Below are 16,117 nucleotides of genomic sequence, written 5' to 3'. Positions count from 1 at the left end.
TGGCACATTGGTTAAGAGCTGGCTTGGGACGCCAGAGGGCCCCAGTTCGGATCCCACATATGAGGGCCAGTGACACTGCCTTCTATAGCTAAGATGCTGAACAACAGCTCAACCTAGAGCTGGGCTGCCGTGAGTCACCGGCAACGGCGTAGACTGCAGCCCCTACTGCAGTGGGTTGCCATGAGCTACCGTGTGTCCAACATGGGCCTGTGAAGTGACATCCTCCACAACTAGACTGAAGAACAAAAGGACAGCAACTTGTCTATTCCCCTTCCGTGACATCCTCCACAACTAGACTGAAGAACAAAAGGACAACAACTTGTCTGTTCCCCTTCCCCAAATTCCCCAGCGCTGTTCCCATCCCCCAATTCCCCAATTTAAAAAAAAAAAAATCTTTAAAAAAGAAAAAGAAATTGTGGTACGTTTATAAAATGAAGTATTACTCTGCCATTAAAAAAAAAAAATGAAATCTTACTATTTGCGACAACATGGATGGACCTAAAGGGTTTTATGCTAAGTGTAATAAGTCAGACTGAGAAGGACAAATACCATATGATCTCACTTACATGTGGAATATAAAGAACAAAATAAATGAACAAACAAAACAGAAATAGACCCATAGATCTATTTCATCAATTTGAACAAAGAACAAATTGATGGTTGCTAGATGGGAGGATTGGGAAATGACTGAGAAAAGTGAAGGGATTAGGAAGTACAAATTGGTAGTCGCAAAATAGCCACGGGGATGTGAAACTCAGTATGGGGAATATAGTCAGTAATGTTGTAAAGACTACGTAGGGTTACAGATGAGTACTGGACTTATTGGAGGGATCACTTCATAGATATATAAATACCTAACCACTGCACTGTACACCTGAAACTAATAAAAAATATTTAATTTCAACATATATATAGTCACAGGGTATAAAGTACAGCATAGGGAATATAGTCAGTGGTACTGTAATAGCTTTGTATGGTGTCAGGTGGGTAGTAGACTTGTTGGGGTTATCACTTTATGAGTGGTGTAAATGTCTAATCATTATGTTGTTTAGTACATGTGAAACTAATAACACACACACACACATAAAGCCAAAAAGGAAAAAAGAAAAAAAGCAGAAAGGGTGTGGAATGAAGCATTAAGTCAAAAAAAAAAAAAAAAAGAATTCTCTCAGTAAAAAACCAAAAAGGGTTAAATCTGTCTAGGATGAAGAAGGGAATTAAACCAAGAAACAGTTAACTCAGCAGATAAAAAGCAGCTTTGAATTTGATACACTAAGAATAAATTATTTCATTTTATTTATTTATATTTTAGTTCTGTTTTTTTTCCCTACTTTAATCCTGATGTTATATTTCATTTAAATATTGGAGTTTTACCTACTTTTGTGAGTTTCTACTGTTCCAAATACACTCCTTCCTCCATACTAACCAGAGGCAGATGTTTAAAGGCATATACGAGACGTACAGGAGAGGGCACTGTAATTCAAGTTAAGAGTTGGGGAGATCAGCTGGAAACAGCATGGAGTCTGGGAGGCTCACTATAGACAATACACTTTATAATAAATTTATTACATTCATATGGCGATTTCCAAGTATATAAAGAAAATGACAAAGTCAAGAGAGAGAAAGGGATATTAACACGGCAGGTGTGCAAATGGGCTACCTTCTCAGTGATGCCGTTGAACTTGGCCAGGATGTTAAACAGCGGCACCTGGGGGATGATGAGCTGCTCCTTCTCATCCTTGTAGAGGGGGGCGGTAGGAAGGTCCAGTGTCAGGTACATAAAGGTGGACTCCACCATTGTCTCCTGGTACTCATCGTTATGGAGCAGCTGCTCTTTTTCTTCCGCTGGCTAAAAATGAGTGAAAACAAAAAGGAGGAAGGAGTGTGAGCAGCAGGAGACCACCACAGACAAAAACAATGTTTTTGTTACATTTACATGCTCTTCTTTTTATATTGAAGTGAAGTCAACAGACTGGGCAGTCTGACGTTCAGTAGCACAACCTGGTTAGATTAATGTAAGAACCAATGGGCTTCCATCATCAGAGACCTTTTACTTAAATACCAGACTATTTTAAAAGCTTTTAGATGGTCTAGAAGGCTTATCTGTGTTTCTAAAAAACACGCCAGCACCACCCAGTGGCCAGACCACTTAAATCAGCAGATCTTACCCAACCACCAACTCCCAATTTAAGCACACTGACGCACTAAGAATCCCAGGGAACTTACCACTTGGCAGGTGTTTGGAAGAACCTCTTCCTGGGTCAAGAGGCCTTCCTGGTTCTCTAAGAATCTCTTTGTCAACCCTACATCCCCTCAGGCAATATAAATCAGTTTGAGACTCAGGTTCAACCCACTCACCAGATCAGGATGAGGAAGCTTTTTAGTGAAGATCCTCATAGAGCCCTGGAAAACATCAGTCACAATAGCTGTACAAAACAGAAATCAAAATGCAAATTCTGTCAGGTTAGAAAGCATTTCCAAAATATAGTCCTAACTTCTAAATTTCTGAAATAAACCAGCATCTTCCAGCATAAGACCCAAAGCTGTCAATAAACACAGAAGTTTTGTGTAATGTATACCTTGGTACCTTGGTACCTTTGTAATTATTTGTGTAAACAATTTTATACTTGTCTTTTCCAGAAAATGCCCTTTGACCCTCTAGCATAGGGCCTGGCCATAGAGAAAAATTAAGTGCTTTTGAAGTGAGTGAATGATTTACAGAGCCTGGAGATTTATGAATCACAAAAAATTCACAAGCAAAACAAGATACAGCTAACCCTTGAACAACATGGGTTTGAACTGCGTGGGTCCACTTATACACAGATGTTTTTCAATAAACATATACAGTACTGTAAATGTATTTTCTCTTCCTTAGGATTTTAATAACATTTTTTCTCTAGCTTACTTTATTGTAAGAATACACACTATAATACATATAACATACAAAATATGTGTTAATCAACTTTTATGTTATTGGTAAGGCTTCCAGTCAACAGTAGGCGATTATTAGTTAAGTTTTGGGGAGTCAAAAGTTACATGCAGATTTTCGACTGCACAGGGGGTCGGTACCCCTAATCCCCGTGTTGTTCAAGAGTCAACTGCACATCCAAGGAACTTCCCATGACCACATGCTGCCTGCAAGGGTGACAATGTCCACCATGCACTGGACATAAAAGAAAAATGACAGGGATGGAGCAGAACAGAACCAAACAACTGAGACAGAATGTACAACAGGGTTCTAGAATCCTCACAGGACACAAGTCCAAGAATTCAGTGGATGTGCACAGGCTGAAGACACTTGGCAGAGGTACAGGAGGACCATCTAGTAGAAGCGCCAGGCCACAATCCTACATCAAGGCACATCAACACCATGAGACCACCAGAAGAGGACAGGAAGAAAACGGCATGAGGTCTCCAAAATCATTCACCTAGCTCAGCAGTCTCTGAGCTAACTGGCAGTCATGAAAAATGTCTATTGCTAAGCCAGCATGGATGCTAAGGGACAAAGGAACTTAAAGTCTGAGAATCTGTATAGAGGCCAGCCTCATTTCTCCAAATACAGGCTCAGGACAAGGAACTAGCTTTATAGTCTGCATTACCAGTCAACTTACAAGCCAGGCTAACCACTCACTGAGTCCTCCTATTAACTCTTGCACTGCCAGGAGACTAGCAGTCTATATAACACGCTGCCCAGCACCTCGGTTTCAAACTAGGTCACAATTTCTAGAGCACAATTATATCCACTTGCACTTATTAAAAATGCCATTGGATATAACCATAGTCGAATAAAGAAAAATGGAGAGCTTATTTGAGAACAAAATTTAGCTCATGTGTCCATAAAGACCACCCTAATACAAAAAGACAAACAGTGAATTAGAAACGGATGGGAAGTGCAAGGTGGTCCTAAAAGGAAGCAAACAAGAGGAGCTCCCTTCTACAAAATAGCACTTACTCTTCTTTTTCTTCTTTGTGCCACCCAGAGCTGAGTGCAGAGCATTCAGGAACCATGACAAAAAGTCGACTCCATCCCCTGGAAAAGAAGTAAAGGAGGGACATGTCAGGATTGGGAGGCAGTAGGATAACCCAAACCACAGGCTGGCTAGCCTGACTCCGTGTTCCCGGTTTCCTCCTTCCTCTTGCCACGCCATCCCATCCCCTGGGCAGCCTCCTCCATCTGGCCATTAAACGCTGGCACAAAGTCAAGCTCTCTACTTTCTCCTAAGCCTCTCTGATCCAAGCAGGACCTTCGATTATCATCTGCATTCCAAATCTGTATCTCATCACCCACCAAAAGCCATTACTGAACTTCCCCTCCAAGTCACTCCTCAGCCAGAATAATTTTTTTAACATAAATCTGATGTCATATCTTTGCTTCAAAGCCTTCCCTGGCTCCCCATTGTTGTCAGGATATAATCCAAGCTCCTTACAGTGTCATACAAACCCAACAATCTGGTCCCTCCCTCCCAAACTCCACTCAGATCTCATCATTCTCCCCTAGAATCCAAGGGTCCAGCTAACTGCAATCTTCTGTCTGGGCCAGGTACCGCCATGCATCTGTCCACAGTGTCCTCTCTATCTGGAGTGCTCCTGATCTGCTTCCTGCTCTACCTAAAACTCAGGTGTCCCCTCCTCCACTCTGATACCTGTTCCATTGGGGTCCTTGCTCCATGCTCCCTCCCACACAGCATACTCTGCTTCTTCTATCACAGCACTTAACACCCTGTAATCGCCGTTTTACATAACTATCTTATCCACTAAAATGGGAGCTCCTGGAAGAGAAAAACTGTGTTTCTTATCCCTGCAGCTCTAAAACCTATTAGCACCATGAACGAATGGCGAATGGACTGACATGGATGCTAGAGAATACTACATGAGATCCAGGTACTAAGAGCTACAAAGTGTCCACTTTACTCCCATGGCAGTAACTAATTGGGCTTGGAGGGATGAAAAGTCAAAATAGTTCATCAGTGGGCCAGCCTCGTGCCTCAGCTGGTTAAGAGCGCAATCTCTGAGCAACAGGGTCGCCAATTCAATTCCTGCATGGGCCAGTGAGCTGCACCCGAGCTGAGCTGCCGCTGAGCTGCCAAGAGGTGGCAGGATGGCTCAGCTGGTGAGAGCACGTGCTCCTAACAAGGTTGCAGGTTCAACTCCTGCATGGGATGGGGGGCTGCACCCCCCTACCCGCAACTAAAATTGAACACGGCACCTTGAGCTGAGCAGCCGCAAGCTGCCAACAGGCAGCAGGATGCCGACTGGACTTGAAGCTGAGCTAGCTGAGCCCTCCATAACTAAGATTGAAGGACAACAACTTGGCTGTTCCCCTTCCCCAATTCCCCCAATAAAATCTTAAAAAAAAAAAAAATAGTTCATCAGAATATTCTAATCTGCAACATGTCAAAGTGAGTAGCAAAAGTGGCAGATACTTAATAAGGATTAGTGTCTTTCCCAGACTCCTGGTTTTCACCTGAGCCATACAGGTTGGTTTACCCATAAGACAGACAGACTTTCTAGTACCTGAAATCTCTTGAGAATCTGAGCAGGGCAGTATGACGAAAAACGAGTGAGAAATCTAACCATGCTCTCCACCAGACACTCACTCTGGCTATTATAAAGTTCAATGCAAAGTGGAAGTAACTTTGTTCATCAAACTAGTTTTGTTGCCCTAAAGTCAAAAAACATGAATGAGGGCCGGCCGAGTGGCGCGATGGTTAAGAACTGGCTTGGGATGCCAGAGGGCCCCGGTTCGGATCCCATATATGAGGGCCAGTGACACTGCCCTCCACAGCTAAGATGCTGAACAACAGCTCAACCTGGAGCTGGGCTGCTGTGAGTCGCCGGAGACGGCATAGACTGCAGCCCCTGTGGCAGTGGGTTGCCACGGGCTACCGTATGTAGCCAGCAGCCAGCGTGAGGGGCCAGCAGCCGCCGTGAGTGGCTGTCCAGAAGCCGGCGACTGATCTGCCTCGCCCGGGAAGAGCGCAATGATGGTGCCAACTTGGGCCAGTGAAGCAACGTCCTCCACAACTAGACTGAAGAACAAAACGACAGCAACTTGTCTGTTCCCTTTCCCCCAATTCCCCAGCACTGTTCCCATCCCCCCAAAAAAAAACTTAAAAAAAAAAAAAAAAAACATGAATGACTTGCTCCTTACCTTGTTTGGTGATCTGAAAAGTCTTCTTGCTGCAAAGAACAACAGCCTGAAGCATCTCATGGGGAGAGACGTGTGCCTTGAAATTTCGAGGGTTCCAGAGCTTTCTCATCAGCTCTCCAAAACGCTGGACCAACAAGAACATGATATCCCCCGGAGGACGCTTGATGTTCTTATAATTGTCTTCTTCCAGGAAGTAGTTCCGGAGAGGAGGAACATTAGACAGAGCCTAGAGGTCAAACACTCCGATTAATCCAAAGCCCCTTTGCAGGACCTCTGGGAGCCACACTCTTCCAACTAAAGTTCTTCTATTAATAATAGAGCTGTGCCTGTCACAGCCCTGAAGGGTCAGGAGTAAAAGCTCATTTTATTTAGAGTTCATGTTACAGCAACATCCTTCATACTGAGTTTCATACAAAGTCCAGTTCCACAGACATTTCGCTGATGTGGATATGACAAAGGAGTTTTTTAAAAAAGGTATTCAAATCCCTATCCACTGACCATCTTACTTAATGATTTCCTTTGTTTACTCTAATTAAACCTGTGACTATGTTTGGACTCACAAGGAATCGAAGGCTAGAAGCCCAAATGCTCTTCATCATCCATTTAGCTGAGGCAGAACTATCTGGAGACCACAGTTTCCCCATCTCTCAACTGCACATTAAAATAATATAAAAATCATCTTTAAAAAATTTGGTGTTTTCCCCAATGTGATATTGAGAGGATGGTAATAAAACCGCACAACTGTACATAAAAATAAATGTATTCTGCTATGATGGAAAATGGTCAAAAGATTTAGAACAAAAATAAATTTTAGCTCATTAAGCAACAAGATACAGACCAGTCATGTTACTTCAGGAAGGAATACATTCTCATTAGTATGGGCTACAAAGCTGGGTAGGAGACCACAGAACAGACTCTAAATAAATGCAGTCTTCCCCCAGGTCCTTCCTGACAGGTTCATGAGCCCCACCAGCACTGGGCTTACTAGAAGCACAACTTCCTTTGGCAAAGTAATCCATTTACAGAGGACACAAGGGTTCTGCTAAATACAATAAACCCAGGCATCTCTGGGGAAGACAACTCAGGATGCAGAGAGCACCATAACCTTAGAGGTGGTGAGGAAAGCCCCTCAAGCTTAGCTCAGCTAAAGAAACAGGACTTCCCGATTAGAAAGTAATCACTCAAAAAACAAAAAAAGAGAGCGAGCTGCTCTCAAAAGCAGAAGTGTATGCATAAAGTTTATCCTAATTCTCAGTTATCCACGCTCTGGCTTAGGCAAAAATACAAATAATAATGGGTGTCCTTGGAGAGAAATTATCCAGTCTCCTGATGGGAGTACTGGGACCATTCAATCCTATTTTAGTGGGAACATCATCAGAGGGTTCACCTACTTATCTTTATAAATAAAGAGAACTTCCTATAGAAACTAAAACCTATTACAAAGCCAAGACTAACCACCTCATCCACATTCAAATCCTATCTGTCCATCTGTAACAGTCTTCACAAAGCCGTGAGAGGCTGTAAGGGGAACAGTAGGCAGTGCCTCTTCACCTAACAATTTGACCTTTCCAGCGATTAGGCATAACTCCAACAGCAGACACCAAAACTAACAGATTTATAATTTTTATACTGAATTCTTTATGCAAAAATACCATCAACAAAGTTTAAAAGCCAAGTAAGAACTAGGACGCAATATTTACAACATACACAATAGAAAAAGGCTAATATACAAAGAGTGCCAAATAAATGTATACACATTTTAAGGAAAAAACTGTAGTAAAATTATACTGATAGTAATCACTTTGAGCACCTCTTGTAATTGCAGAAGTCAAATGTGAATTGTATTCATCTTTTGTTATCGGTATATATTGAGTATTACAATTTTAATACAATTTTTTCCTTTCTTAAAATGTGTATACATTTTTTTTGGCTCCCTCTGTATTTCTTAAAGCTCAGTAAAATGAACCACCAATAGAAAAATGAAAACATAAAGCCCAACAACTCATGGAAAAAATTTAGGAATCCACTTCCGAAGTGGATTAAAAAACGTTGGTTAAAATGGAGATACCTATTAAAAGAGAAAAAAATTTTTTCAGTGGTAACAGTGACAATGCAAAATGAAGAACACTGTTTTGTATTGCTGGTGGGTTTATAAATTGCTACAAACCCCCTACAGCCTATAATCTAGGTCTTGGATGCATTAATAAAAGAAGTGAAGATTAAATAAATTACAATTCATCAACAAAATGTATTGTCATGTAATCATTAAGGATGCTGCACAAGAATATTAATTTCGGGCCGGCCATGTGGCACGTTGGTTAAGAGTTGGCTTGGGAGTGCCGGCTCTGAGCAGCAGGGCCGCGGTTCGGATCCCACGAGGGCCAGACACGCTGCGCCCTCTACAGCTAAGATGGTGAATAACAGCTCGACCTGGAGCTGGGCTGCCGTGAGTCGCGGGCGAAGGCGAAGGCTACAGCAGGGCTGCAGTGGTCTGCCATGAGCTACTCTGAGTGGCTGGCAGCCAGCGTGAACTGCCAAGAGCAGCCGTGAGCAGCCATCCAGAGGCCGGCAACCAATCTGCCTCACATGGTTAGAGCACAATGATAATACCAACATGGGCCAGTTGGTAGCAACGTCCTGCACAACTAGACTGAAGAACAAAAGGACTGCAACTTGTCTGTTCCCCTTCCCTGATTCCTCAACACTGTTCCTCTCCCCCAATTTCCCAACAAAATCTTTAAAAAAATATATCAATTTCAAGTTTCTAAGTTAAATATATATACTATGATACTTTATAGATAAAAAGTATACAATTATGTGTATTTTTAAAGTCCAGGAAAGAAATACAACAAAATATAACAGTGTCACTGAAACGGCAAGACTCTAAGTAGAAGGATACTAGTAATAGGGAAAAAAAAAAAGTGATAAATTTTATCTACCAATTAGGAAATGGCAAAATAAATCATGATATTGCCACATTTTACAGAATATTATGTATGAGTATACATGTACTTACAAAAAAGTTGTGGAGCTCTACATACTGTTAACTCCCCCAGTACAGAGTAGTAAGGAAAGAAAGGAACTAAGCTTTCACTTTACTTTCTACATCTTTTCCCCCCACAGTATGCGTTGATGTTTATAATTTTTTTTTTTTAAGATTTTATTGGTGAATTGGGGGAAGGGAACAGCGTTGGGGAATCAGGGGAACAGACAAGTTGCCATCCTTTTGTTCTTCAGTCTAGTTGTGGAGGACGTCGCTTCACTGGCCCATATTGGTATTATCATTGCGCTCTTCCCGGGTGAGGTAGTCGCTCGCTGGCCACTGGATGGCAGCTCACGAGCACACACGAGCTGCCAGCCAGCCCTACTGCAGCCTACGCACGCCATCGCTGGCGAATCACGGCAGCCCAGCTCCAAGTCGAGCTGTTGTTCACCATCTTTAGCTGTACAGGGCGCAGCATCACTGGCCCTCATGTGGGATCTGAACCAGGTCCTGCTACTCAGAGGTGGCGTCCCAAGCGAACTCTTAACCAATGCGCCACTCGGCCAGCCCAGATGTTTATAAATTTTTTAATCAATTTTTTTTTTTTTTTGGTGAAATAAGATTGTTCATTTTCTTATGCTTACCAACATTTTCTAATTTTTCTAAAATGTGCACATCACATATTAGTTAACGTCATTTTTAAAATAACAAAGCTTAATTGCAACTAGGACAACTTTGGCTTTCTACCTTTCTCACATTGGGGCTTAAGCAGAGAGGCAGGACCTAGACATCCGACAGCTGGCAGAATGAATGTCTACACCATAAAAAAAATAAAATAAAATAAAATAAAAAAAGCACGCATCACCTAGCATTTGTGTTTCCTATTGGGTATTGCCAGGCCACATGCAGATTCTACCCCTCATTTCCTGGCAGCTCGAGGCTGGAAAAGGCCTCGACATTTGGCAACAGCACCTTGAGCACACACAGCAATGTTCTTCTTGGTGCAGAACAAATAAATACTCAAGTAGAGGCCTCAGTACCATCCAGGGTCTGGGGCCATGTGACCACACCAGAAGGCAGTAATTTCTTGGCTGACCTCTGCAGTGTTCCTGGGTTACCCACCTCCCCCTCACCGTTCCCATCTGGAGCCTACCTGAAGGACAGCGTTGGCATAGTCGTTGGCCTTTATGTTATTCAGGCCCACAATACCTGGCAGGTAAGTGGTGCCGTCATATGCACGGGACAATTTGGCTTGCTTATCCAAGTTTGCAATCTGCTGCTTTGTGAAAGTGGGCTTCAACACATACTGCAAAGCAAAGGAAAATTCTAAGTTGTTTTAGGGCTGTCTGCAGAGTTCACAAGATATAGTTGAAATAGCAATTTCTGCCAAAAACAAAAAACACTGGTCATGAAGGTCTCACCACACACCCAAATTGCTCCCAACAATAGGTATAGAGACTGAAGTAACATGGAATAGGTCCTCCCACGTTACTAATATAGAAGGCTTTCTCTGTGTTTAACCCCAAATCACGGAGTCCCAGGTTTCTCCTCAAATCCCAGGTCCAGCCAACCCCATGATAAATGACTGTAATGACTGTCAGGAGCTGCGGGACACTCAAGTCTGTGCAGGCAGTGGGCCTGAGTGTCCAGTGGGCCTCACACAGAGCCAGCGCACAGACCCCATGCAGGAAGAAGCAGGAGCGCCTCCATCCCTGTGCAGGACTGAGGCCTCACGACTCCCTGGGGTCAGAGGGCCAGAACCTCCCCAGTCCTAGAGCACCAAGGGATGTCACAGGCTGGACAGAAGTCACCACTAAGTCCCTTTGAAACCCTGAATTTATTTCCATTTCTCCCTCTGTAAATACTGTCCACAGCCATTTTATCTCCAACTATGAACATGCCTATAAAAGTTATAAAGGTAGCTTAAGTGGTATTTCAAATACTCTGAACACCAAGCTTTCCTTGAAAACAGAGCATTCAGCACAATGAATATGTAGCCACTTGATGAAAAGGAAAATAATAATCAAAAGTTCCAACATTAATCAAAGCCCAAGAGGACTTTCCATGCTCTCCACTTAAGTATAGTGACTCCTGGCCCAGGTCGCAAACCGGAGCCCAGAGATGGGACATATTGGCCATTCTGGCCACAACTTGTCAAAAGGAGCTAGGAGTTGTTTTATGCCAGGCCCAATTCACATCCCTACTCCAAGTTGGAAGAATAATTTATTTCATGAAAATGCTTTCACCCCCATTAGTAAGTAGCCGTATTTTTTCATTCCTAACCCTCAACATTAAAAGCAGAAATGACAGCTAGGTTGCAGACCATACGCCATAATTATGAATCTTGACCTCCTTACTCAGATTCCCTGGTTCCTTCCAAAGGAACAGAAACCTCTCCAAGCCCCAGGGGCTGAGATTTTCCCTGGGTGGGGAAGATACCAGGATCCCTGGGATGGCTCTCAGGACCACAGGTTCCAAACCGGCCCTCTGGGACACGCACCGTGATGTCCTCCAGTGAGGAATCGATGATCTCATAGTTGTCTGGAAGGCAGTAAAACTTCAGGGTATGGAGATTTAGGAAGACATGGTGGCTAAACTGGACACTGTGGATGTAGGCATGAGACTTCAAACCTCGGCCTGCAGGGTAGAATGAAAGGCTGCAGAGAAGGGCAGATTCCAGCAAGGCACCGACCGATGAGGTTGGGTTTTCCTTTCATTATTTTGTACTGGAACGTGTTAATATCAGCAAAAACAAAGTACTATGCTATCCATGAACTGAATCTCCCCCTTAAACTTCTCTCATCACTAAAGTTACCAAGAAAGAACAGCATAATAGTTTACTTTATTCCCTGGATGGCATAAGACATTGGTTTGGGAAACTAATTGCATATGTATGAATGTGATATATGTGTGCATGTGTGTATACGTACATACATGCGAGCTAAGTTCATATATTATCAGAAATTAGGAATTTCTATGTGTATGTTAAATATAAAACATGCACCTACGTCCACATATGCACATACACACACATACATATCCTGTGACAGTCCATCATCACTCAGTCCTGGATTTTCCAACTGTCCACATTCAAGACAATCCTGCACCTAATCTGCCTTTTATCACTGTTGCCACTCCTTTCTAAAACACCTCCCTTAACCATTCAAACCCTATAGGTTCTGCCAGTTCAAGTCCCACCTCCACATCCTCCATGAACTCAACACAAACACACCAGCTACCAATGATCTTTGCATATTTCATCTATTGTTCTTATTTACACTCAGTGCCAAACAGCCAAGCAGTGATCTGTGTGATCTCATATTGTTTGCTGATTGTTTTATGTGTTAACCTTGACTACTTATAAGATCCTTCTAAGAGCAAGGAATGTAGTTTATATTTCTTTTGAATCTCCCGTTATACTATACATAGTAATTGCTTGGTCTGAATGAATTGAAATAATAAATTTCCAGAAAAGAACAGAATGAAAAAGTCCTCAGAACAAAAGGATTCTCAGAAAAATACGTTAAGTATAGAAAACACCAGAGATTCAAAAACCCAGAGTCTTTGAGATGTCCTACATAGTCTTTCACAGGACTAGTTCTTTCTCCCTTTCATATGTATTCAGGTTCTAACCAGTCAGAGAACCTCCTATTGATTTTCTAAGAGCATTCCAATTTCCTGGGAACTAACGGATTATTAGACATGACTACTGACATCAGCTTATTTTCTTTACAATTTAGTAAGTTTATAATACAAACATTTATTTACCCTGAAAGTACTTGCCACACACCAGACAGGCATATGCATTGATATGCGAGAGGGAGATGGAACACAGTTTCTCAAAGTCAAAGTCCAGCACACTCCTAAGAGAACCAAAACAAAACAAAAGCAATTAATAGGGATGGATGGCTAGGAGAGCACCCGAGTGAAGCAGCGTTGGCTCCGGGTTCCATGAGGTCACACAACATCCTGCAGAGTGGTGCAATAACCACATGTAAACCATGGCAACATTAACTACTCCTCACCAAGGCACCTCCCCCCACCAGCCCAAAGCAGTGTCAAGGCATCTCCACCAGACACATGATGCCATTGACCCTCTTTCTTTTTATTTACAACCAAATGAGAATATCCCATTGCAGTCACTTTCTCTGTAGGAAAAGCCATAGTAGGACTAAAGTGACAGGACCTCAACAGCATTCCAAATTAATAGACTGGTGGTGGAAGGACATAAAAATGTGAAAAACCCTTTTATAAAGGAACCACTAGCCACACGTGAATATTGACGTTTAAATTTAAAATAATTAAAATTTAATAAAATTTAAAATTCAGTCCCTCAAGCACATTTCAAGTGCTCAACAACCACAAGTGGCTTGTGCCTCTAGAGTGTAAATTGAAAAGCAACTATGGGGGCAGCCGGTTAGCTCAGGTGGTTAGAGCACAGTGCTCATAACACCAAGGTTGCCGATTCGATCCCCACATGGGCCACGAAGATGCACCCTCCACAACTAGATTGAAGACAACTACTTGACTTGGAGCTGATGGGTCCTGGAAAAACACACTATTCCACAATAAAATCCTTTAAAAAAAAGAAAGAAAGAAAAGCATCCTGAGATGCCATCTGGGATCAGAAAAAAGGCTAGCAGAATGGTGTTAACTAACTCTGCTTTAGGACATATTTTTGTCTCTTTTTACTCTGCCAAATCCTGGGCATCTAGAGTTGTACCTAGCACATAGTGGGTGCTAAATAAATATTTAAATTTGCTGTTGTCATTGACACTATGTATCCCGTTATCTCATCACACAAATTCAAAATGAGCTACAAGCTCTTAATACATGTGGCCATCCTAAAACAACATGTCCTCTGACACTTTAAATTTAAGAGCAAAAATTAATAGTAAGGTTAATATGTAGTTCCAAAGAACTTCCTGCCTAGATTCCACTGTTCTTTTGCTGCCCTCAGCATCCCTGTCCTGCTGACCTGTTAATAGTATCCAGGTATGGGCAGTGGCGGCTCCTCCGGTCCTGGGAATCCACACGGCCATTCTTTGCTGAAAGGGAAAGTATCACAGGCTGTGAAAATGGGAAACCCATACTCAGGGGCAACTACCAGTAAAAACAAAGAAACAGGCAAAACTAATCAAGGTGAGCTCCTATACAGGTAGCCTGGCAACACCCAAAAAAAAACCCACTAATGGAACAAGCCACAAACTAAGAGAATATGTTTGAAACACATATAACCAACAAATGATTTGTTTGCAGATTACATAGAAAAAAATCTGGTGAAGCAATTAAAACAAAAAAAAAGACAACACAATAGAAAATGAGGAACACAGCCCACAAACATATTAAAAGATGCTCAACCTCACCAATAATCAAGAAAATGCAAATCTTGGGCCAGCCAAGTGGCTCAGTTGGTTGAGTTGGCTTAAGAGTGTGAGCTCTGAGCAACAGGGTCACCGGTTTGATTCCCATATGGGCCAGTGAGCTGCGCCTAAGCTGAGTTGCCGCTGAGCTGCCAACAGGTGGCAGGATGGCTCAGCTGGTGAGAGCACGTGCTCCTAACAACAAGGTTGCCGGTTCGATTCCCACACGGGATGGTGGGCTGCGCACCCCCCCACAACTAAGATTGAACACAGCACCTTGAGCTGAGCAGTCGCAAGCTGACGACGGGCAGCCGGATGGCAACTGGACTTGGAGCTGAGCTAGCTGAGCCCTCCACAACTAAGACTGAAGGACAACAACTTGGCTGTTCCCCTCCCCCAATTCTCCAGTAAAATCTTTTAAAAAAAAAAAGAAAACGCAAATCTTGCACAATGATATACGTCAAACCTACCAGGGTAAAAAATAAAATCAGAAAATTCCAAATGCTGGCGAATATGTGGAGCAATGAGAAATGAGAATGCTTGTGCACTGCTGGTGGGAGTGAGAACTGTTACAACCTTTTGGAAAATAGTACAGCAAGATCAAAGCTGAAAATACGCAGACCTTTTGACCCAGCAATCTCTCCATTTATATACCTTAGAGAAATTTTTACACACACGCACCAAGAGTACTTTACTAAAAAATATTTACAGCATCAATATTTGAAAGAGCCCAAAGTGGAAACCCAAATGTCCACCACAAATAAAATGGAGAAATATATTTTGGTGTATCATTCATGGAACAATAGGTAGCCATCTATTTGGATGTACCTCAAAAATATGGCCAGGAAAAAAAAAAAAAGGTAAATCAGAAGACTACATACAGTGCAATTCCATTTATATCAAATACAAAGTAAAACTATAAATAATAAAAGCAGAAGTGATGAGGACCAGCCAAGTGGTGTGTTGGTTAAGAGCTGGCTTGGGACGCCAGAGGGCCCCGGTTCGGATCCCACGTGAGAGTCAGTGACACTGCCCTCTACAGCTAAGATGCTGAACAACAGCTCAACCTGGAGTCGCCAGCGACGGCAGGTGGGTTGCCATGTGCTACCATGTGTAGCCAGCAGCCGCAGTGAGCGGCCGTCCAGAAGCCAGCGACTGATCTGCCTCACCCGGGAAGAGCGCAATGATGGTGCCAACTTGGGCCAGTGAAGCAACATCCTCCACAACTAGACTGAAGAACAAAAGGACAGCAACTTGTCTGTTCCCCTTCCCCCAATTCCCCAATAAAAATCTTAAAAAAAAAAAAAAAAGTGATGAGAAAAAAATTCAGAATACTGATTACCTAAGCAAGGAAAGAAAGAATATACAACTGGCAAGGGGCCTATGGGAGCTTCCAAGGTACTAGTTATGTACCACTTCTTAAGCTGAACAGTGTTAGGAAACAATTCTCCATGGGTCTCTCATGTTTCTGCACACATTGTGAACAGAGGCACTAACTCCATCCAAAAAATCTTATCAAGGATGTTTGTATAGTGAACAACCTTGGAAGACAGAGATAGTTATCTCCCTACAGAACAAAGGGGAGGCAAGCACACAACCTATTATAAAAAACTGGGGCTC

At 42.6% G+C, this 16,117-nt stretch overlaps 1 protein-coding gene across 1 annotated transcript in view; it reads right to left on the bottom strand.

Annotated features, from left to right (window-relative positions):
- Window positions 1-16,117, bottom strand: part of USP39 (ubiquitin specific peptidase 39) — a 28,856-nt gene that overhangs the window by 11,240 nt on the left and 1,499 nt on the right. The window contains exons 2-9 of the mRNA XM_019623770.1: window positions 14,113-14,182; window positions 12,903-12,997; window positions 11,635-11,771; window positions 10,288-10,440; window positions 6,152-6,377; window positions 3,953-4,030; window positions 2,359-2,426; window positions 1,661-1,849 (exon numbers count right to left, since the gene is read on the bottom strand). Coding sequence (XP_019479315.1) covers window positions 1,661-1,849; window positions 2,359-2,426; window positions 3,953-4,030; window positions 6,152-6,377; window positions 10,288-10,440; window positions 11,635-11,771; window positions 12,903-12,997; window positions 14,113-14,182 — 1,016 coding nt within the window. The remainder of the gene's footprint in view (window positions 1-1,660; window positions 1,850-2,358; window positions 2,427-3,952; window positions 4,031-6,151; window positions 6,378-10,287; window positions 10,441-11,634; window positions 11,772-12,902; window positions 12,998-14,112; window positions 14,183-16,117) is intronic.

The sequence above is a fragment of the Hipposideros armiger genome, unplaced genomic scaffold, assembly GCF_001890085.2.
Source record: "Hipposideros armiger isolate ML-2016 unplaced genomic scaffold, ASM189008v1 scaffold_561, whole genome shotgun sequence".
In the NCBI taxonomy this organism is placed as follows: Eukaryota; Metazoa; Chordata; class Mammalia; order Chiroptera; family Hipposideridae; genus Hipposideros; species Hipposideros armiger.
This window is presented reverse-complemented; position numbering and strand designations above follow the sequence as displayed.